Source organism: Plasmodium cynomolgi, chromosome 1, assembly GCF_000321355.1.
Source record: "Plasmodium cynomolgi strain B DNA, chromosome 1, whole genome shotgun sequence".
Lineage (NCBI taxonomy): Eukaryota > Apicomplexa > Aconoidasida > Haemosporida > Plasmodiidae > Plasmodium > Plasmodium cynomolgi.
In genome coordinates this window covers 476650-498663 of record NC_020396.1, presented here as the reverse complement: position 1 = coordinate 498663, position 22014 = coordinate 476650, and the positions used below count along the sequence as shown (strand labels likewise).

Here is a 22014-nt window from a genome sequence, read left to right as displayed (position 1 = left end):
GAAAAAAAAAAATCCAAAAGAGGAATGCTATAATTTTGAGCCAGGGAGACAAGGAAATTGTTACGTTAGTTCACCACATAAGGACAGCAACGAGTGATTGCTGTTTTTGGGGAAGAGAAGCATCAGAGTGACCAGGAGGGAAGACGGGGGTGTTTGTTCATCGGAACTGTGTCCCAATTTGCGAGCGTGCGGGAGGTAATCACTACTTGTTTGTTAATTTACTTCAGTCATCTCGTGCAAGTCCGCCGCTTTAGTTATTCGTCCTTCCCTTGGGGTGGGGAGGGGAGAGAAAAACACAACACAGGAAGGATCAAAGGAGAGGCCGAGCAGACGGACATACCTTCCAACGGAAGGGGGAAGCTATAAGGGGGGGGTGCTGCTCCAACTGCTGCCCCTGTGTGTGCCCCTGTATGTGTGTGTGTAGGTAGGGGTAACAAATGTCACGTAAGTCCGGCTGAGCTATCAGCTGCGATTCGCCTTACCTCCACACATGCCTCCCCTGGGGGAAATTACGGAGGCACAAAAATTTGCTTATTCATCAAGTTAGTTCGCTCCGAGGAGGAGGTACCACCGGGATGGATTAACACAGAGGTGGCTTTCCCCCCCTCTTCCTCCTCCATGTGGATTTATCTCTAACAGCTCCGACTGGGTGGAACACTAGATGGTAGAGGACGAGGGGGTGAGTGGTTTCCGCGGTTCTCGCGGTATTCGCGGTTTTCACGGTATTCGCGATTTTCGCAATTTTCGCGGTTCTCGCAGTTCTCGCGGCATGAGTGGCATAAACCGCGTGAATGCCGCGCGCCGTGGCGGTAATGGCGAAGAGGAGGAGGAGGAGGAGGAGAGAAGGAGCCTCCCCCCCACCAAAGATGACACCACCCACTCGCAGGAAGACCACGGAGGAGGAGAGTCTCCTCCGATGGACATTTCAAAACGGACCCTCCAGCTCTCCATTCGAGGGATCAAGGTGGAAAAATTGAACTTAAGGTCGTTTAGGCGGAAGAAGGAAGAAAAAGAGAAAAAAAAAACAGCACGAAGGTGGAGAAGGTGGAGAAGGCGGGAATGACTCAGATGACGGGAATGACGCAGATGACGCAGATGACGCAGATGGCGGAGCAGACGCAGATGACGGGAATGACGCAGGTGACGGACGCGGGGGTGACCCCCCCTTGTCGGACAAGGGAGACGTCCTCACCGCGAGCAGCTCCACCTGCACGGAGCTCCTGGATGGTCGGTTATTGCTAAGTGGATACGAATTCGCAGCGGACGGTGAAAACTTGAGAAAAAAAAAAATCACCCACATTGTTAACATGGGAGGAGAAGAATGCCCAAACAAATTTGAAGCCACGATTTTGTACAGAACCTACTTCGTGAAGGACGACTTGCGAGAGGATATCTTTTTCCCTCTACTAGATGCAGCTCACTTTATCGAAGAAATGCTAAGGAGTGATGAAGGAAATAAAATACTTGTACATTGCAACAAGGGAGTCTGCAGATCCGTCATTGTCGTTATATTTTTTCTCATGACCCATTTGGGGTTATCTTTTGGCGATGCGTTCGACCTGGTGAAGAGACGGCGTCCTCTGTCCAACCCCAATTTGAGCTTCGTCTCGCAGTTGTTGCGCCTGTTTGGGTTACGCACGCGACTGAGAAGCGGCGGCAGGGAAGGAACGGCTCGGGCGGGAAGCACCACGGAAGCGGCTATGGAGGGCAGCACCACGGAAGCGCCTCGGGCGGGCAGCACCACGGAGGCGGCTCTGGAGGGAAGCACTGCGGAAGCGGCTCTAGCGGGAAGCACCACGGAAGCGGCTCGGGTGGACCCCCCCCAACGTCTCCCCCCCCCCGGGGAAGTCACGCTCATTTTCCGAATCGATGGGGCAGCAGGTAAGGCACTCACCCTGACCAACCTGATGAGCCTCTCCGCAGACGCGGACGCCTGCACCAACGCTGACAGTGCCAGTACAAACCCCACAGAGATAGACCAGCGATTTAACTACGTGTTGACAAAGGACCTTCGCGCATTCTACTTGCTGCTGCTTGACCCTACCTTCGAAGACCTATGCACCCCCCTGCTTGAACGCTTTGCGCGGATATGTCGAGCCTTTTTTCATGGTGGCCCTGCCGACTCGACCGACTCGACCGACTTGACCAACTCGACCGACTTGACCCAAACTGTTGTTCGCGCCGACGTCGGCGAGCTCATGCAACGACTTCGATTGGACACACAACTGTTTAGCCGCCTCCCCTGCAACGACGGGGCGTACCGAAGGCTGCAGGAGGCGCTGCAGGGGGGTGAGCAGTAGTTGGGCAGCACGGCAGCACGGCAGCACGGCAGCACGACGGCACGACAGCACGACGAATCGATGTTCTGATTACCCTTCTCTTCCCCCCAACTGCGTTAATTTGATTTACTTTTTTTTTTTTTTTTTGTCCCACCGCATCGCTATAACGTGAAAGGCGCACCTAACTCGATGGTCACACCACCGTGGGGGAGGGCGGCCAAAATAACTAGCCAAAATAACTAGCCAAACCAACCAAGTTTGCTCTCGTCCACTCCCCCTTGACTCCTTCGAAATTAAAAAGACCCTTTAATATGCGCACCAGGCATGTCATGTCGTGGAGAACGTTCCCCCAAAAAAAACTGGTTGGAAAAAAAAAAACTATCTCGTTCCCATGTCTCTAAGAAGGGGGGTGGTGGTGTAAGCCGGTCGATCACAACTTGGATGTAACCACGGCAACAAAAAAATAAAGTAAAAAAAAAGGATAAGATTAAATAAAATAAAATAAAATAAAAAAAAAATAAAGCATAGGGTGTGCACACAGGCTGCGTACAGAAGCTGCGTAGACAGGCTGCTTCCACAGGCTGCTTCCACAGGCTGCTTCCACAGGCTGCTTCCACAGGCAGCTTCCACACACTGCTTCCACACGCATCCTGTGCGCACGGACGGACGGTGCAAATGAAAATAAAAGGCTCTCGGCTGGGGAAGCGGCCGCAACGCTAAAGGGGCCGTGTGCTGGGCGTGCGTGACCGCTTTTTTCACACCGCCTCCTCCCCTTCATGCCGCTTCCCCCCCCCTTAGTCGCTCTCCGAGAGCAGCTTCTTAATATTGAAGGGGCGGAAGGGAATGCCGTCGCCTTTGTAAAACTTGTTCTGGAATTCCACCCACTGCAGCCGCAGGGAGTGGAGGAAGCACTCGAGCGTGTCCATGCACAGAATCACAGCGATGGTGAGGATGGAGAACAGCTGAGAAAACACAATAAGGTTAATAAGTACGGACATGAAGCTATCCTTTTTGAGCGAGTTCAGGATGGTCTGCTCGAAAAAGACAAAGGACAGCTGCTGGTGCGCTAGGGACAAGGCCCACAGTCGCAGGTACGAAGCCGTGTTGCTGATTAGGCCCAAAATAAATTCGATCGTTTCGATTAACTGCTCGATCCATATTTCTGAGATGTTTTCCTCGTGGTGGTTCGTTCCCACGGATCCGGCTCCGAAGGACTCCGCCACACCGTCTGGGTGCTCGGGGGATGCAGGGCTAAGGAGGTGGGCCTCCATCTCATCATCCGTTGGCTTGTTTCGCCTCCTGGGGGAGAGATAATCCTCCTCGCGGTTGTTGGAGGCACCCCCGCTTGGGAAGGACACGTTGGGGCTTCGCTTGTGCAAGGAGGGAGCAGAGGAACCGCCGTTCGCCAGGTTTGCTCCATTACCCACGCCACCCACTACCCCGTGTAACCCAACCAAGGTGCCCCCGCCTACCAAGTGATTAAACGTGTGCGTCATTTCCTTCTCCTCGTGGTGAGAGTAGCTGCCTCCCCGGGATAACCCTCCCCCGTTCTTCTTCTCCTTCATGATATGGTACGTTCGAATGGCAGGCTTACAAACAAACATGAGCGGAATACATAAAACAAAAATAGCAATCAGGAAAGCCTGAACCAATCCCTGGTGAGCATAGAACTGATTCTGAGCCGTCAAGTCTTTCATTAAATACATATTAATAACAGTATTGATGATACCTTGCTTCTGGTAACCTCCATACCCTATAGGAGTCACCCATTTGTAAATAATCAGAAATACCAGGTAGCCAATAATTGACAACATCATCAAAAGTTGTGGTAAAAACTCGAAAAAAAAATCCAGCTTTCTCCGATAATGTAATGCATTCAATCCTTTCATGAGGACACCAAACGTCATATGCAAAAATCCGATAATAATGGAAAATTTCATCTTAAACGAGTTAATATAAGTCAACTCATTTTCTGCTCCTAACCATTTTGCATCGAAACCAAAAATGTACGGATTTGCATCCTCCATCTGACCACTGGCTGTATTCATTACCTTCCTCCTTTTGTAGTAAATCACAGAATCGACTTCTTTATCTACTTCAAACATGGAAGTAAACAAATTCAACGGCATGGAAAAAAAATCGTTGTATAGGAACCCTGCGTAAATAGCGAAAAATCCCATCAGAAGCAACATATACCTTCCATCCAACAGCATACTTACCATCTCGTTTTGATTTTTATTCTTTATACGATGATTAATTATAATTAGAAAGAGAGCAAAAAGAAAGAGACAAACTCCGTGTCCTACATCTCCGTACATGATTCCAAAAAGAAAGGGAAAGGTAATAATAGTCGAAATGGCTGGATTGATTTCTCCATAACGAGGGATGCCATATGTATCTACCATCGATTGATACGATTTTGTAAACTTATTCGTTTTGATATACGTCGGGGGGGAGATGTTCGGAGTGAGGACCTTATCTGACAACAGGAGAGCAGATACCAAATCGTTCGACGACTTCGTAATCAGCATATGTCTTATTTTCTCCTCATCGTTTGCACTAAACCAACAGTCACATCGCAAAGTGATGTCACTCCCTTCGAAACAGTTCAAGCTGTTGTATATATATCTCTCCTTTTTACAAAATAATTTCCATTCTTCTATCAGGCTATTCTTATTCGGTTCAACAACGTTAATGAGAACAAAAATTTCATTTATAAAATATTCCTCGTATGCTTTCAATGCCTTTTCCTTATCTGTGATGATCTCCTTCAATTCCTTCAATCTTTGCCTTGCCTGTTCATACGTTTTTGGCCAATCATACGTCTTCACATCATACGCTTTGCATATTTTCAGAATTTTATGATAAATGTTGCTTTGAGAGGATCCTTGACAATACACAACAAAGACACTCTTCGGTTCGTTATTCTTTCCTTTGTCATTATCTATATCGTTCTTTTCATCCATTATATCATCGTTATCATTTCCGTTGTGTATACTAGAGGAAGATGCTCCCCCACCTTCATCTCCATCCTTCATCCCATCCACTCCTCCTCCCATGGAAGAAGCTGCACTCTCGTCGATACTTTGAAAATACGTATAAGTATTCCCTCTCAATGCTCTAAAAATGGTTCGACTAAAGCTTTCTTGATCTTTTGTTTTTATTACTCCTGAGATGTTAGTGAACATCATCATGTTAATCCCATCCTTGATCATATTCGTTTGTAGAGATACACTCTCATCATTCACCTCATCATAAGGTATCGAATTTTCAGGTAGTTTTTTCCCAAGATTTCCATTCTTTGTTCCATCTGGATTTAGCTGATTCATGGCAGTTAATATCACATGCTTCTCCTCTACAGCGTTGTTCCTCTCGTCTACCAAATCCTTGTTGTTGTTACAAAATCGAACAAACTGAACATGCAAACGGTTTAGCGATTCTTCAACTTGATCCAATTCGTATACATTATCATGTTCCAAAAATGAGTCTATTTTGCTTTTTTTAATTTTTACATTTGGTAATTTTTTTATATTTTCTTCCAAAAATCGAAGAATTCTTTCCATGTCGTCTATCCTTTGGATGTATTTCTTATACTGCCTCTTCATCGTCTTTTCGTTCATGTCGATAAATTGTATGTCGATGTTTTTTCCCAGGCAGTCTAGGTACTCCCTGGCTCGGTCTGAGGGCAGGACCAACGTCCCGTGCTTCATCGTCTACGGGGGGGGGAGCGGTTTATGTGGGGAAGCGTCACATTTGGGGGAGCGGCGCATTTGGGGGAGCGGCACAGGTGGATTCCCCTTGGGAAATACTCCCGCGGCAACAGCCACTTCGGCCTCGCCGCTCACCCTCGCCGCTCAATCTCGGCGCTAGCTTACCTCCGATCTGAATATTCCCATGGGTACACGTCTCAAAAGGCAACGGGTGGGGGGGCTTCATGCGGCGTGACCCGAACCATATAGCTGGGCCACGTAGAACACAGGGGGAGGGAGGGGTCTGTCTCCTCTGCAGTGCGCGATTGGACGCGGCGCAAATAAAGGCAAAGCAGGATGCGGCAAAGCAGAATGCAGCAAAGCAGAATACAGCAAAGCGCAAAGAGCAAATCGCAGTGGCGTGGAACGAACTTCGGGGTGCACGCGCGTGGCAACCTACTTCGCGTGCGCGCCTATTACTCTCAGCAGATGCCAACACGATCGGATAGCGAAAAATGCACACAGGGTCCACTTCAACTTTGTGCACATGTTTCATGCCATCCTGTTTCTCTCAACTTTGCGTTCCGCTCAGCTGGCGTTTTCCTCGCTTTTCTCAATTTTCGCGTGTTACTTTTTTTTTTCGCGTTGTGCCTTCCTGGGTGATTTTGCGCTTTGGGCGAAAAGTTGGCAACAAATTGGCGAAAAGTTGGCGAAAAGTTGGCGACAAGTTGGCGAAAAGCTGCCGAAAAATTGGCGAAAAGCTGCCGAAAAATTGGCGACAAATTGGCGATCATTTGTCGCTTTCGCTTTCGCTTACTTTACTTGCACTTGGCAATTTGGCTGAATTTTTTTTTTCTCTCCGCTTGCCATCAAAGGAACCTCTTTTCCCCAAAAAAAAATGAACGCAAAACGCAAAACGCAAAACGCACAAACGTACGAAAGCACAAAAAAAACACACGATCGCACGAGCGCGTGGCATATTTTTTTTTTCGTCCCGCATGTACGCACGCACGTGTACGCGCATATGGCAAGCTGCGCATAGGGAAACTGCGCATAGGGAAACTGCGCATATGGCAAACCGCGCATATGCCAAGCTGCGCGTCCCCATCTGCCTGCTCCAACACGCAGTGATGGATGCATACATATGGGGGGAAGTCTGCCGCAAGTTCGCCTGAAGTTGACCGCAAGTTGACGGCAAGTTCGCCGCAAGCTGACCGCTCATTTCGCTCAGCCGCGCCCTTCCCCCCTGCACATGCACTTCTGCGCGCTGAGTGAATTTGCGTATCTGCGTGGCGCAGTGGTGTAGGTATACCTACGCGTCCCCACAAGTTTGCCGTTACGTGAAGTTTTCATGTGTACACTCTTCTTTTCCCCCGCCAGGCGAAGCTTTGCCATTTTTGTTACCTGACCTGTTCAGGGAAAAAGGGAAAAAAAAAAAAAAAAAGAAAAAGAAGGGAGGAAATTATTTGGCTAGCTCAACTTTGTTAAGAAAGAGTTTCCCACTCCAGAGTAAACCATATGAATGATTTTCCTCCCGCGCGTCTGTTATGATGATTTCGCACCACGTCTCCACCGACTGACTAGGGGGGTTTCCGTCCGCCCATCCACCCTGTCTCTTCCGATTCGCAAATTACTGCCAGCGCTTTTTCTTCCTTTTTTATATGACCCTGTTCAGGTAAAATTTTTTTTTTGCTAACCTTCTCGCGAACGTATGGCCAATTGGTCTGCATTTTTTAAGGCAGTTCATACGGAGCGGCACAACTGTTTTTGCGGTCTGACGCAGCTTTATACACCACATTACGCTTGGAAACAACGCTCAGGGGTGGGTGGGGGTGCCCCCATACAGAGGTACCCTTCTGCTTAAAACTGTTACATTGTTTGTGTTTAAAAGGAGCAAACGGGGAAAAAAAAAAACGCATCCGTGAATGGGCAGAGCTGCTCTGCACAGCGGGATGATCAAACGGCCAACATAGAGTAAGCGAAAAGGACTAAAAAATAAACATAACCTTTTTGTGTGTGTGGGGGGTGGGATGATCCAACCGCGTGAAGCGATAACGGAGAAAGCTGTGTCGAATTGAAGGGCACAACGAGGAATGAGACCTGTCCACTTGGTTTCTTAAAAGAAAAACGACCCACGAATTTGCCCCCCCCACAGGTGGGTGAATCCAGTGCTTCAATCCAGTGCGTCAATCCAGTGGGACAATCCAACCGAGCGCTTGTAAAGCGGCATTAAGTGTTGCCAGCACTAAGTGTTTCCAACACTGCGTGTTACCAGCACTGCGTGTTGCCAGCACGTGTCCGCCCCCGTTTTGAAGGGAACTCCCTTCGTCGCCACATATAGTTGTGCAAACTATCAGTATGTGCGAAATGCGCGTGATGGTTATTACCTTGTCGGGACAGCACATACCATGGCTAGTTGTACCCCTTCTCGCAAGGGTGCACTCGGGAAGCGCGGCAGAGCCAACCACTCTCCGCACATGGAGGAGGCCTCTCACTACAGTTCCTTAAACTGCGACATGTCAATCTTATCGGGGAAGAAGCGGACGTTTTCGGTCTGTTTGTTTAGGAGCTGGTTAAAAACGGGGTTCATTTTTTTACATGTGGTTAGTAGCAGCTCCAAGTGAGGGACGTACTGCTTCATTTTTTCGTTTGTCTCAGCATAGTCTAGTGCGTCTAGTAAGTACAGCTCAAACTCTTCCAGCTGTTCTATGGTCCTAATGGCGGACTTTATTATTGGCTGCCTATCTTCATTCATGTCTAAGGTGGTCGAGAGGAAAACTACCCTGGTGAAGTCGAAGGTGCCTTTCACCTGCAGCTTCTGCTGTGCCACGATTCGGTCCTTCAGCATCCTTAGCATTTTCTCCGTCATGCTCATTTGGTCCTCTCCGCCGGGTTCGGTCCGGTTGGCCCCCTCCCCACCAGGGGCGCTAAGGGCGCTACCCTCGGGCACGCCGCTACCCCTGTCAACGCTGCCAACCCCGGGAACGCCGCCCCCCCCGGTGCGCAACAACTTGGCATGCGCCTCCATCACCTTGTCATCAATGAAAGTAAGCACGTAGACGTCAATTTGTTTCTTCCTAAACATATCAGTGATTATTTGATCGATATTCTCTCCCTTAAGAATGCAAGTAATCATGTACTCGACCTTCCCCTTGGCCTTCTTCTTCCGTTGGCTTATAATATACGGGTTCAAAAACTCCTGAATTTTTACCAACTTTTTGAGTTTCTCTATTTCGTTCCCTTTCTTGTGCAGGTGAATTTTGTGGTTTATAATTTCTTCGTATACATCATTTTCGCTTAACGTCTCGATGTACTTGTGGATCTGTTCATACTGCAGGTGATTCATTTTTTCGATTTCTTCGATTATTTTTTGTTTTTTGTCCACTTCTATGAAGAGATCTCTGTCGCTAAGAAAATTTCCTGTGACTTTATCGACACTCCTTTCGAATGAATTCAGGGTATTTTTTTTGGGGGGGAATTTTCCCCTTTTTGGTGACCTCACAGGGGGGCGAAGAAAGCAGCGTGGCCGCTTTGTCTCACGGTTCGTGCAGGCAGTTGGTGTGCTGCGTTTGCTGGGTACAGCGCGATGGCCCTGTAGTGCGCGATTGTCCCACATGCCGCGATTTCCCATCACGCCGCGATTTCCCGTCATGCCGCTATTTCCCGGTATTGCGCGTTTCCCCACTTGGAGGGCACCCCCCCACACGGTGCGCAGCAGCAACAGCAGCAGAACTGCCACCCCAGCTGCTATAGCCCTGCCGCTTCGCATGCGCCTCTCCGCGCGTCTCTGCTTCCTCCGGTTTGGCATTTCGCCTGGGGAGTCATCTAAAAGAAGCAAAAAAAAACAATTCGGGCAGGTCCCCAACACTCTCCCATTTGCAGCTACGCACGGGTGGGTAAGCTTCCACCATGAAGCAATTGCTACGAAGGTGTTTCCGAGCGTCGTTTCTGCTCTTCCGTTTCGGCGCTTCGTTCTGCTCTTCCGTTTCGGCGCTTCGTTCTGCTCCTCCGTTTCTGCTTTTTTTTTTTTTTTTTTTTTTTCCCGTTACCCCTTTAGGCAGTCAAAACGGTTGCTGCTCAGCGGCACATCGCCATATCACCCCCCTGGCGCCTTTCCGTTTAGCCCCCCCCCAATTGCGCGCCAGCCTTCCTCGACCATTTCTCTCCACGGGGAAAAGGACCATTTGAGGTGTTGCCCCTGCTGGAGGCATCGCTCTTTTGTTTTAGTGAGCGGCTCGTTTGATAGCTCGTTTGATAGCACGTTTGATAACTCGTTTGATAACTCGTTTGATAACTCGTTCGTTTGCTGGCCGTTGTTGGCTCGTTTGCTGGCCGATTGCTGGCCGATTGCTGGCCGTTGTTGGCTCGTTTGCTGAATCAATTTGCGTTTTTCTTCTTTTTGGCCGCTTCCCCCTTGCTGAGGTGCCCACCCATGGAAATGCCCTTCCCCCCCCAAAAGTGAGTACGTCGAGCGGGCCCGCGGGGGCACAGCACCTGTGCCTCTACACACTTACATCGGTAGTAAGTAGCTGTACAGCTACCCACCTATGTGTACATGTGGTGGCCCTCTAGACCGATGCCCATTTTATGTTACCCGCCTCCTCCATCTACCCCCTCCGCAGTGGAGAGCCGCATGCAAAACGTCAAGCTGGTGAAACCCGTGGTGGTTGGCACCTACGCCTTCTTACTCTCCCAGCAGGTATGTCCCCTGGCGGGAGTTTCCCTCAGAGCCGTCTCGTCTACACGGCATCGTTTGAGCGGTACCTTCTACACCGCAACGCTTGAACGCTATCATCTGCGAACTTCACCCTCCATGTGCTTCCCCCCCCCCAACACAGGAAAAGCGAAAATTTGGCAACATGACGCATAAGTGGACCTGCCTGTTGCGGTGCCCCAACTATTCGGACCTCTCGCTCTTTGTCCAGAAGGTCGTTTTTGAGTTGGACCCCTCCTTCATTTACCCCAAGCGAGGTTGGCTGCCTTGGACTCGCCCCCCCGCCGGGCGCTCTGCTCGGCTAGCCGCCATTCCCAGCTAACCGCCCTACTCGGCTAACCGCTTTACCCGGCTAACCGCTCTTCCCGAATAACTGCTTCACCCCTCCCCCTTCGTCCCAGTTTACACGCAGCCCCCCTACGAGGTGAACGAAATAGGATGGGGCGAGTTCTACCTGACGGTGAAGATCTACTTCGCCGATGCGTCCCTGGCCCCCATCAGCATTGTTCACTTTGTGAAGGTACCGCGCGTGGGTCGGATAAGCCGACTGGCCGAGTTGATTGGCCGGTCGGTCAATACATTGACGGATGGCTGTCAATAAGTTGCGTTTCGTTTGGTTAAGTTGCGTTACGTTACGTTTGGTTAAGTTACGTTGTGTATTGCAAACTGTGCACAGTTCGCTCTTCGCTCATCATTCATCACTCCACATTGGCTTTTTTTTTTTTTTTCTTTTCCGTCTTAGCTAAACACGGATGCGGGGTCGGCCTGCCCCCCCTGCGTCGTCAACGAGGTGAGTGCCGCCGGGAAGGACGCGCGACGCCACCCGTCCGTTCCCTCGTAGCGGTAGATTTGGGCTCAGCCGCCGCCTCCCAACAGCCGCCGCCTCTCAACAGCCGCCGCCTCTCAACAGCCGCCTGTTCACCGCCTCGCCGCTTCACCGCTTCACCTCCTCACCGCTTCACCTCCTCACCGCTTCTCCTCCTCACCGCTTCTCCCCCCTGCAGACATACGAAGAAATAATTTTCCGAAACCCCACGATCAGCCTATACAACAAAATAATTCAAAGCAACAACAGCAAGACGGCCCCCCACAAATTTCACGAGCACTGTACGTGTCTGCAGCGAATATCTCACCCACCAGCGTTCCCCCGCATGCTAAGCGGATACGCGGCTGACTGCTACGCGGCTGACTGCTACGCGGCTAACTGCTACCCGGCTAACTGCTACCCGGCTAACTGCTACCCGGCTAACTTCCCCCCTCCCCGCAGTCCTCAAGTACGACTTCCAGGAGGAGACCTACACGAGGAAGTACCTCCAGTTCCAGTCCAAGGTGCAGGAGGAAATATGTGACCTCATGACCGAAGCGACGGAGCTATCGAAGGACGTAATGCCAAAGAGACGCGCCGCACCAAGCGTCACGGAGAAGCTCTCCCCGCGCACCTGCGCATGTGCATGTGCATATGTACCTTCATGTTAATGACAGTGTTGACACGGAGGTACTCATGGACACGGGTGTACTCATCGACGCGGGTGTACGCAACGACGCGTATCTACACACACGTACGCATCGACGCATATCAACACACATGTACGCTTCTAACCGTGCTTCCCCCCTCCCTCCATCCACAGATAAACGAAGCACAGCAAAAATACTTCGCACGTAAGAAGCTATATCACCCTACCCCCACACATCGATACACACGAGCACTTTGTTGCATCAGCAAAGTGGAGTTACACGTCCAATAGTTTTTCCGTGCAACATGCTTCCTCTCCCATCTCTCCGTTCTTTCACTTCCCCCTCTTAGTGAAAGCCGAAATGGGTGTCAGCAGTGATGACAATTAGGTCAACCGGATGGAGTCCAATCTGCTTGTTCTTCGAGGAGAGATCCCATCCCAATGGGTCTTAAAAATACTTTCCTCCTTCTACACAATCATGTCGATTTGGAGTCCATTTTGAAGACGCTCTTCTGGTGAGTCGCTTTATGCTCACGCGGGGAGAGGGGAACAGCACCACTTTGGAGCGTCCCCCTAGGGGGCTTCAACTCCGACTCGATTTCAATTTTCCTTTTTTTTTCCCTCCCCATTTGATGCTAACTGCACGGTGGAGGAGGTAAACGTATAATGACCCTTCCTACTCCGCGTAACCTTTTCTTCTCTCATCGAAGATAGCAAAGCCGCTTTTGTTTTTCTGTACACGGGAGTCTTCGTCATGCTTCGTCATCCTTCGTCACCCATCGTCATGCTTCATCACCCTTCGTCATGCTGCGTCACCCTTCGTCATGCTGCGTCACCCTTCATCACCCGCGCCCGCCCCACCATGCAGCTGCACATGACTCTGCAGGAACAGCCCTTTCAACAGATGGACCTCGTCCTCCCCCCCATTGTCCAAATTTAAGAACACCTGAGGGGCCACCAGGTGGTTCACCTTCTGTACGATCTCCTGCTGGTCATTCATGCATAAGACTTCACTGCACTGCTGTGAAAAGGTAACGATTTTTTTCCTCTCCAGGTTGTTTGCCTTTATCTGGTTGAGAGCGCTTTCTAGGGACAGTGAGCTCGGTTGCAGTTCCTCCTCGCTCTGTTGTAAGATGTTGTAATCAACTCCGTGATGGGTACGCTCGGTTTGGGCAGGCTCAGTTTGGGCAGGCTCAGTTTGGGCAGGCTCAGTTTGGGCACGCTCAGTTTGTGCACTCTCCATGTGGGCAGAGTCCATCCTGCTTAGCTTGCCACTCGCGCGATGCCTCCCTCGGCTCCCCAAAAGGAACGGGTAAAACATGGCCTTCTGAAAAGTAGTTACTGTTTTACCTTGCCTGTTCATGTAAAAATCTTCATCACTTTTGTACCCTTTAAAATTTTTTTTTTTTTTTTTTTCTCTCCTTTGGATGTTGTTACTTATCATGAGGCAGGTGTCCGACACGTAGTTCAGATTGACTCGGTTGGGACGGAATACATGGCAACATTTGTTACATCTGTTTTTCCATTTCCTCCCCTTTCGTGTGATCCCTTCTCCTGTGTGAATCAGCAGTGGAGTTAGGGACTCCCGGATGGGATACTGATAATGCTTAAACAGGAAGAGGAAGAAATAAAAGACCTTCAACACTAGGTAGCTATCTGAGTTACAAAAAAAAAGGAAGCAGTAGTTGGATCGGTTCCACCTACTCCCCTTCTCCTCCTCCCCCTGTGGAAGTGGCATCGAACGGAAGGATAAAAATCGCATCGGTATTTTTCTGTTGAAAAGGAAGAAAATAATCAGGTTGGACTTGTGCTGGACGATGCTAATCGATTTAAAAAAATTTACATTATCGTTGGGGAGGCAGAACTGGCAGCAGACTTCGTTTCTCACAACTTTGAATCTGCTTGCAAAATTTTTCACGCGCACTTTGAGTTGGACGCGGTGGAGTGGGCCATCCGATGGGCTCCCCCCCTGGTTGCTCTCCTGGCCGCTCCCCTGGTTGCCGCTCCCCTGGCTGCCCCTCCCCGCGATGTGTATGCCCTCGGCGCAAAACCCCTTGATCCTCAGGGCGAGGGCCTTCCGCCTCCGGGCTCTCCCTAAGCGGCACGGTTGAAGACGCGCGTTCTGCTCGGGCTGCTCAACTACATGAACTCCTAACTCCGCTTCGACGCAGCTGGCGGAGTGCTCACCCCGGGTGGCCCCTTCCTGGGTGGCCTCTTCCTGGGTGGCCTCTTCCTGGGTGGCCTCTTCCTGAGTGGCCTCTCCCCGGGTGTCCTCTTCCCAGGTGGCCTCTTCCCTACCGCGTACATCGTAACAACTGCGCCAAGTGGCGCCCTGCGTGGGGGCTTCCCCCAGAGGGTCGTTCGCCCCCTCCGCTAATTGGTTAGTCCCCTCCACAAACTGGTTAGTCCCCTCCACAAACTGGTTAGTCCCCTCCACAAACTGGTTCACCCCCTCCACAAACTGGTTCACCCCCCCCAACTGCTGCTCCCCCCCACAAACTGCTGCTCCCCCCCCACAAACTGGTTCGCCCCCCCCACCAACTGCTGCTCCCTGCGCAGGTAGCAGAAGTCGTGAACGGGGAGTCGCAGCTGATATTGGTAAAAGTACAGATACGCGTAGTCCGAGTAGTTACAGAGGCTTATGCACAGCCCCCTGTTCCCATACCGTCCGCACCTTCCCGACCGATGAATATAAGTCTCCTTGTTCTGAGGAATATCTAAGTTAATGACCAAATCGCAAACTATGTTATCGATCCCCCTACTCATGACATCACTACACACCACAACCTTGACCTCATTCCTTTTGAGTCTATTAAAAATTTTCATCCTTTCGTGATGATCAATCTTCGAGCTGGTGTAGTAACAAGACACGTCATGTTTTTTTAGCATTTTACTTACTTGGACCCCCTCGTATGTGTTGTTAATAAAAAGGAAGCACTGGTGGAAATTTATTTCCTTTACTACCTTCAGTATGAGCTTCATTTTGTACTTTAGCTCCTCGTGCTTGTTCATGTTTTCGTTGTTCACCGTGATGAAGCAATGCCGAACGTTCCGCAGGATGGGCGAGCCCAGCACGTCGGAAGGGTGGTTCTCCCTATCACTCCCCTTTGTGGTGTCGCTCCCCTTTGTGGGATCACTTCCCTCTTTGCCATCACTCCCCTTTGTGGTGTCGCTCCCCTTTGTGGGATCACTTCCCTCTTTGCCATCACTCCCCTCTTTGCCATCACTCCCCATTGTGGGATCACTCCCCTTTGTGGGATCACCCCCCTCTTTGCCATCACTCCCTTTTTCACCACCGCAAACACTACCCGGTGCACCCCGCGCCTCTCCATCGAACCGCTTCACAACGCTAGCGGACTGCTCCTCCCTACCTGCCGCCCCTTCCCCATGAATGATGACCGAGGTGCACGTCTGCACAAACTCAAACTGTCTCCTCCGCCTGGCATACATCGCAACGTTTCGCTTTTCCTTCACAATTTTTTGTAAAATGTATCGAATGGAACTCTCGTCGTGGAAGACGCTCTGCGCTTGCACCATCTCTTCGATGGAGTTCATCCCCTTGGATCTGTTTCTCCTAATTTTTTTTTTTTTTTCACTTTTGTGTGTGCGCGGTTGTTTTGGGACACATCAGGTGGAGAGCTCACTTCATCTTTGTTGTGATATCCCTCGAGAGAAGCTTCTTCCTCTCCCTGCACTTGGCTCTCATCCGATCCGTTGCTCTGCTGGGTGGGCACCACGCTTCTTTGGGCTTCCTGCTCGGTTGGCACTTCGCTTCTTTGGCTTTCCTTCTGGGTTGGCACTTCGCTTCCTAGTCCTTCCTGCTGCGTGGTCACTACGCTTCTTTTCCCTTCCTGCTGGGTGGGCACTACTCTCCTCTGCGGCGGTGCGGTACCCTCGTAGAGGGCGTGGCTTGCCTTCAGTTCTGGTAACACCTCCCCAGGGGAAATACCCCCCCCCACATAAGACCCACGCAGACTCTCCAAAGAGAGACCTCCTCCCAAGTCTCCACCCAAAATCTGATGAATTTTTTTCACACAATAACCCTTCCACCTAGAAACATATCCCATGTCATGCATATTGACCACTTTTAAAAAACCAGCAACTGTTGATTCTAGAAACGTGGAGCTGTAACAAAGCACTTGCACTTTAGGTCTTACCACCTGACTGAGGATAAAATTTATTTGTTCTTCGAATTGTTCATCGAGGAGAGCATCCACCTCGTCTAATATTAGCTGTTTAATTAGGACGTTTGCTATTTTGGTGAGTGGTATTTGGATAATAACGCATCCTTCTGTTTGGAGTTGTCCCACTTTCACGTGCAGTCGCTTCAAAATGCTTAACACGTGTTTCATCCTTCCGGGGGTAGATATGATTACATGAGGGAGATACGAAAATAGAGCTTGCAGATTGTCCGTTACGTCCGTCCCTCCGTAGAGTACCATGGGTCTCACTTCGAAGGGGGCGTGCTTCCCAACCTGCCTGTCACTGTTTGTAGCGTAGAGATTGTCACCTGATTGCTGGTAGGGGGTGGAATTACGAGCATTGTCGCATGCTTGTGGGGACTCTCCCTTTTCTCCATTAATAAATATCCCTTGGTTTGAAATCTCCTTTATGTTGTCACAGAGCTGCATGCAGAGTTCGCGAGTCGGCACGAGGATTACCGAGTGGAGAAAGAGGGACACCGGTGGGTCTGCCCCATTTCGCTGCGGTCCCGACTCGCCCCGTTCGTCCTTTCCATCTGCCCCATTTCGCTGCGGTCCCGACTCGCCCCGTTCGTCCTTCCCCAATGCGTGCTTCCCCAATAGGTCCTTCCCATCTGCCCCCTTCCCATCTGCCCCCTTCCCATCTGCCCCCCTCAGATGCCTCCTCCTCACCTTTTCCACTATCCTACTCACCACGATTATACATACGGATAAGCTTTTTCCCGTCCCGTTCTTTGCTTGCACAATTAGGTTCCTCCTCTGTAGGGCCTTCCTAATGGACAGTTGCTGGATCGTCGAGGGGTGGTAAATTGCCATTCGCCCCAAGGCTAGAATTACCTCCTGAGGTATATCCAATTCTTCAAACGCGCCCTTCTCATTTTTCTCCTCCTTCGGGGCGTCAGCCAACAGGTCGTTCAGGTGACCAATTGATACCGTCCAGGGGTTCTTCATTCTTGGGGGAGGAGTCCTTTCACGGAAAAAAAACAAAAAACGAAGAAGCAAGCAAGCAAAGAAGCAAGCAAACAAAGAAGCAAGCAAACAAGCAAGCAAACAAACACGCAAACAAACAAGCAAGAAAACAAACAAAACAGCTATCTAGCTAGCTAGCTAGCTAACAAACAAACAGACCAACTGGGGGGGGTTACAAAAAGGGGGGTAATAACATCCCCGCCCTGCTCTGTCGTTGTGCTTCTACTCTAACTAGGCAGATGCTGTGGTTGGCCGCTTATCCAGCCGCGTCGTCAAGCAGGGTTACGCTGCACCACCTTTTGAGTTGTTTTCTCTCCTGTGGGTGATTTCCCCCCCTCTGTCGATTCGCTTCCGTGGTTGCTGGAAAGGCACGCCTGCTCTTCTGCGCTCCTCCACTTTGTGCTTCCCTCCTGGTTGCACGCTGCTGTTTTCACGCTGCTGTTTTCACGCCGCTGTTTTCACGCCGCTGTTTTCACGCTGCTGTTTTCACGCCGCTGTTTTCACGCCGCTGTTTGTGCTTCCCTCCTGGTTGCACGCCTGCTTCACCCTCTCGCATTGTTTGCCTATCCTTTTGCGCCCCCTTGAGGAGGAGAGCCGGGCGCAGAGGGGACCCGCCTGTTCAATGCGCACCGCGGAAAAGTGGGAACGGGAAAATAAAAAAAAAAAAAAAAAAAAAAAAATGCCCTCAATAAGTAAATACCATATCATCCAATTCTTCAAGTTTTGTCAAAGCGACTGACCAACCAGGTGAGCACTTCTAACTAGAGGACCTCCTCTTTGCGGAGGCTCCTCTCCTATCTCTGGGCCTCCAGCAGTTTCCCATCGATGAATGAAACCGCCCAATTGGCAGTATGACCCTTCCCCACCAAACGGAGCAGCTTAGCGTTGCCATCCTGAAGCTGCAGCATGATCACACTCTGCAATACCTCCTCGTTAGCGGCACAAACGAGTGACCATTTTTTTTTTTTTCAATTGAGCACCAATCGACGTAGTGTGCCATGTCTATCATTTTTTTTTTTTCTCTTATGTTGAGAGACCTCTCGAAAAAATAAAAATCCGAACCGTCCGCACAAGCGGAAATAGCATCGCAGCGGCAGCCTGACCATGCACTCTTGCAAATCGCTCATCCGATAAATCTTACCCCATTTTTTTTTTTTTTTTTTTTTTTTGCCTTGGCCCACTCGACATGGCGAAAGCGCACACCCCGCTGCATCTCCCGTGTTCCTAACCGTTCAGTCGAATGAGGGCAGAAGTACCTCTCCTTCCATCACCGCAGGGTCCGCCACGTCGTGTCACACCATCGCACCAAGGGAACCCCAGAAAAGGGTGTGTTTCTCCGCGTTCCGTTTTGCGTGTGCCTGCCGATTGTGTGCTTCCCAGTTTGACCTTCCCCCCGGTTAATGCCCAGAAGGGACGCGTAGCAAAGCAGTGTAGCAGCAGCGTAGCAGCAGTGTAGCAGCAGTATCGCATCTGAAGCAGTGTAGCAGCAGCACCCCAGCTGAAGCAGCGTAGCAGCAGCACCCCAGCTGAAGCAGCGTAGCAGCAGCACCGCATCTGAAGCAGCGCAACAGCAGTACCGCAGCTGAAGCACCGCGGAAGCGAGCCCCTCCCCCCGCAGCTACTTCCCCCCAGCGACCGCACCACAACAATGAGCCAGGTACACCATGACGGCAACCTATACGAGCAGTCACTAAAAATAACGAAGAAGATAAAGGACAAAATATCTAACCGGAAGGGATCCAAGGAAGACTTCAAAGAGGTCAAAGTGAAATTTCTGCCATATAAGTACCTGGATCGTAATTACAAAACGGTATTCTTATCTGTTGGGTTTTGTATTAACACGTTCCTCTACTTCAGCTTCTGCTTCATTCTCAATAAGCTGATTGAGGGTGTCGTTTTTGCTGCCCTGTCTAGGGTATCTTACTTTGATTATGCCAATAGTTTGGTGGCGGGGTCCGTTAAGGCGACTCTTATCCTGTTGCTGTGGTTCCGGTACTGCTCGGGTGGCTACGATGGAGACCCCTTTTTCCATTTCTTCAAGAGTAGGCTCAACCTGATAGGCAGGGGTAAGCGCTTGGGCAGGGGGCCTCCCTAGTGGTGCCGCCTCTCCGTAGCGGTGTGGTCTCTCCTCCTTACCGCGTCCCCCCTCCTCCTCATTACCGCGTCCCCCCCTTAGGCGAAGCGAAGGTCATTTTCCTGTCCAACATCGTCGGGACGCTGCTCTACCTCGGAGTGATGAAGCTATTTGTAGGAGCAGACCCCTCGTCACCCATCAGCACCACCATCCTAGAGAGGATACAAAATGGAAAAGTCACAAAAAGCAGATCCATCCTTACCTCTTTTGTTTTTCCACAACTACCAACAGTAGTGAAGAATGCCCTTGTACAGCTGATCATCCTAACATGCCCTCACGTGAGTAGCGGCAATAAATATTACAACAAAATCTTTGGGAGTAATATGGACCTTTATTCCTCCATTGTCATGGACACCTATTTTAATGAAATGATTTGCTCCTTCCTGAGTTACGTTTTATTGTATATTTATTTGTTCACCAAGGATAGTCTACCTCATCAATTAGAAATAAATCTCCTGCTGACACAAATAATTTTTTTGTTTTCTATTAGATGCTCAAATGTTGTGAGTGGTCCTTTTATGAGTCTGAGTTGGATTTTAAACGAATCCGTTTTAAAGAGGTATCATTTTTTTTTTTTTCTGTTTTTACTTATTTTTCACTACTTTGGGTATAAGCTAGCTAGCCATTTTTTTGGACCACCGAATCTGTCCCTAGTAGATGCAGCCACTTATTACAAAAACGTTAAGCAGGAGATACTTCAGAAAAACGTGAACAGTGCAACGGGTCGTGTAAATATCTCCCTCGTGCCAAATGACAGCGTGGCGCTAAGTGAAGTCATGGACAGCTACCTGGGTCGCTTCTTTCAGAGGTGCTTTCAGTCCTACAGGGGAGCAGCCTCGAAGAAAGCGGCCTAGAGGGGGGAGGAGCGGAGGAGCAGGAGAAGCGGTGGTGGTGCGTCAACCTAGGGAAAGGGGATCCCCCACTCCATCAAGTTCCCCATCAGGTTTCCCATCTCGTGTTGTGCACGCCGCTTTGCCCGTGCCGCCTTGCCCGTGCCGCTTCACCCATGCCACATTGCTCGTTTGCTCGTTTGTTTGTGCCCCCCCCTTTTTTTTCTTTTTTTTTGCCTGACTGTTCAGGCAGTTTTGATGCCCCGTTCCACATCCCCCGAAGGTGCTGTCCCATGTAGACAGCACTGCGCGCGGGGCCTGCACAGGGGGGACAGCAACGACAAGGGCGGCAAGGGCAACAAGGGCAACAAAGGCAACAAAGGCAACAAAGGCAACAAGGACAAGGGCAGCGTGGACAATGCCCGCGAGAACACCCCCCAGGATATAACCCCAATTAAACCACCAAACGGGGGGTACCTAATTGAGCGCCACGTTGGAGCATCACCCCTTAACACCCGTGCCATCCGAATGGGGGAGGGAAGAATAATTACTCAAGAAGTGAGACGAACCACCAAAACAACGTCGAAACTGAATCAGAGAAGGCGCGCGGGAGGGTGTGTGTAGCATACTCAAGTAAACCTACCCCCTTTTCCGTGACATGAAACAGGAACGTAAAGGGAAAGTATGACCATGCGGACAAACCTACACACTGCACCATTGCAGAATTTACAGCGAACACTCTTATGGAAGTTAGACAGTTACTTAATGACACCTGAGTGGATCGCAGCGATTGCACATCCCACTATTGGAGGGGGACGGACTGTCTCCCTCCTCACAGGTCCCCTCAGGCATTCATAATTCTTTTTCACAAAATGGTCAGCATCGCCTCCGCGTTTGAAAGGGGCCTCCTCTATCGTATCATCACCGTGTCCATTGGGGTATCCGTGTTTTTGCGTTATTGCGTCTTTATTTTTGCGTTATTGCGTCTTTATTTTTGCGTTATTGCGTCTTTATTTTTGCGTTATTGCGTCTTTATTTTTGCGGTATTGCATCCTTTTTTTATTCCGTTTATTTATTCCTTTTGTTTGTTTTTTTTTTTTTTTCCTTGACGAACGGTCCACCCGCTGGAGCGCCCCGTAAATATTTCACTGCACAGCGGGCGATGCTAATTCCCCGGGAGGTAGTACACTCTCCTCTCCCAATAAAAAGGTTACGTTTTTCCATCATGATGGGAAGTCATCTCCCAAAAGTTATTCGGTCTAACCCCCCCCTCTCCCCCTGTTCACAACGCAACGGTACGAAAATACAAATTAAACTCTCCTGTTAAATAACGTGACACGTTTTTTTTTGATCCCATGAGAGGTAGAGTTGATGGTGGGTGGGCACACAAGTATATTACCTATTACCTATATGATCAATTACAGAGGTTGGTATATGTTACTTCCCCCCGGTTGGGATCCTCCCCCTGGGAACTGAACGTATTATATATACAACGAGAAGCAGCCCTGTGCATGTGGTTCCTCCTATGTCGGGAAGTACAAAACTGAAATAACGTTTCTCCATTTACATAAAATTGAGCAGTGAACCTTTTCTGTTTCATTCATGAAAGGAGGGCCGCGTCGAGCCGGGCCGCATGGGGTGGAGAGTGACCAAGGGAAGGAGAACAGGAGGGACAGCGACACGGCACTGGCACGCGGTGGGTGGGCGAAGGGAAAACCACAACGAAAGGAAAAAATAAAAAGC

General features: G+C 50.1%; 6 protein-coding genes across 6 annotated transcripts; 3 read left to right on the top strand and 3 right to left on the bottom strand.

The window, feature by feature from the left end:
- Positions 1 to 1307: 1307 nt before the first annotated feature.
- PCYB_012050 (mitogen-activated protein (MAP) kinase phosphatase) lies at positions 1308 to 2300 on the top strand (the record flags this gene model as incomplete). Its single annotated transcript, XM_004220711.1, has 1 exon — positions 1308 to 2300. One exon carries the CDS (start codon positions 1308 to 1310, stop codon positions 2298 to 2300), a length of 993 nt encoding a protein of 330 aa, XP_004220759.1.
- A 773-nt stretch (positions 2301 to 3073) lies between these two features.
- Positions 3074 to 5992, bottom strand: PCYB_012040 (vacuolar proton translocating ATPase subunit A; the record flags this gene model as incomplete). The annotated part of the gene is made up of 1 exon (XM_004220710.1): positions 3074 to 5992. A coding segment is annotated over one exon (2919 nt), but the record flags the coding sequence as incomplete, so codon positions are not given.
- A 2471-nt stretch (positions 5993 to 8463) lies between these two features.
- PCYB_012030 (hypothetical protein) lies at positions 8464 to 9465 on the bottom strand (the record flags this gene model as incomplete). The annotated part of the gene is made up of 1 exon (XM_004220709.1): positions 8464 to 9465. A coding segment is annotated over one exon (999 nt), but the record flags the coding sequence as incomplete, so codon positions are not given.
- Positions 9466 to 10590: 1125 nt separating this feature from the next.
- PCYB_012020 (gas41 homologue) lies at positions 10591 to 12524 on the top strand (the record flags this gene model as incomplete). Its single annotated transcript, XM_004220708.1, has 8 exons — positions 10591 to 10667; positions 10807 to 10939; positions 11084 to 11202; positions 11425 to 11472; positions 11687 to 11789; positions 11950 to 12065; positions 12311 to 12341; positions 12487 to 12524. Coding segments are annotated over 8 exons (663 nt in total), but the record flags the coding sequence as incomplete, so codon positions are not given.
- A 444-nt stretch (positions 12525 to 12968) lies between these two features.
- On the bottom strand, positions 12969 to 17289 carry PCYB_012010 (helicase; the record flags this gene model as incomplete). Its single annotated transcript, XM_004220707.1, has 4 exons — positions 16294 to 17289; positions 16224 to 16247; positions 14675 to 15148; positions 12969 to 13859 (listed from the first exon to the last, which is right to left on the bottom strand). Exons 3-4 carry the CDS (start codon positions 15146 to 15148, stop codon positions 12969 to 12971), a joined length of 1365 nt encoding a protein of 454 aa, XP_004220755.1. The 5' UTR covers positions 16224 to 16247; positions 16294 to 17289.
- A 1666-nt stretch (positions 17290 to 18955) lies between these two features.
- PCYB_012000 (hypothetical protein) lies at positions 18956 to 20295 on the top strand (the record flags this gene model as incomplete). The annotated part of the gene is made up of 2 exons (XM_004220706.1): positions 18956 to 19373; positions 19484 to 20295. The coding sequence occupies 2 exons, from the start codon at positions 18956 to 18958 to the stop codon at positions 20293 to 20295; spliced, it is 1230 nt and encodes a 409-aa protein (XP_004220754.1).
- Between the last annotated feature and the right edge of the window lie 1719 nt (positions 20296 to 22014).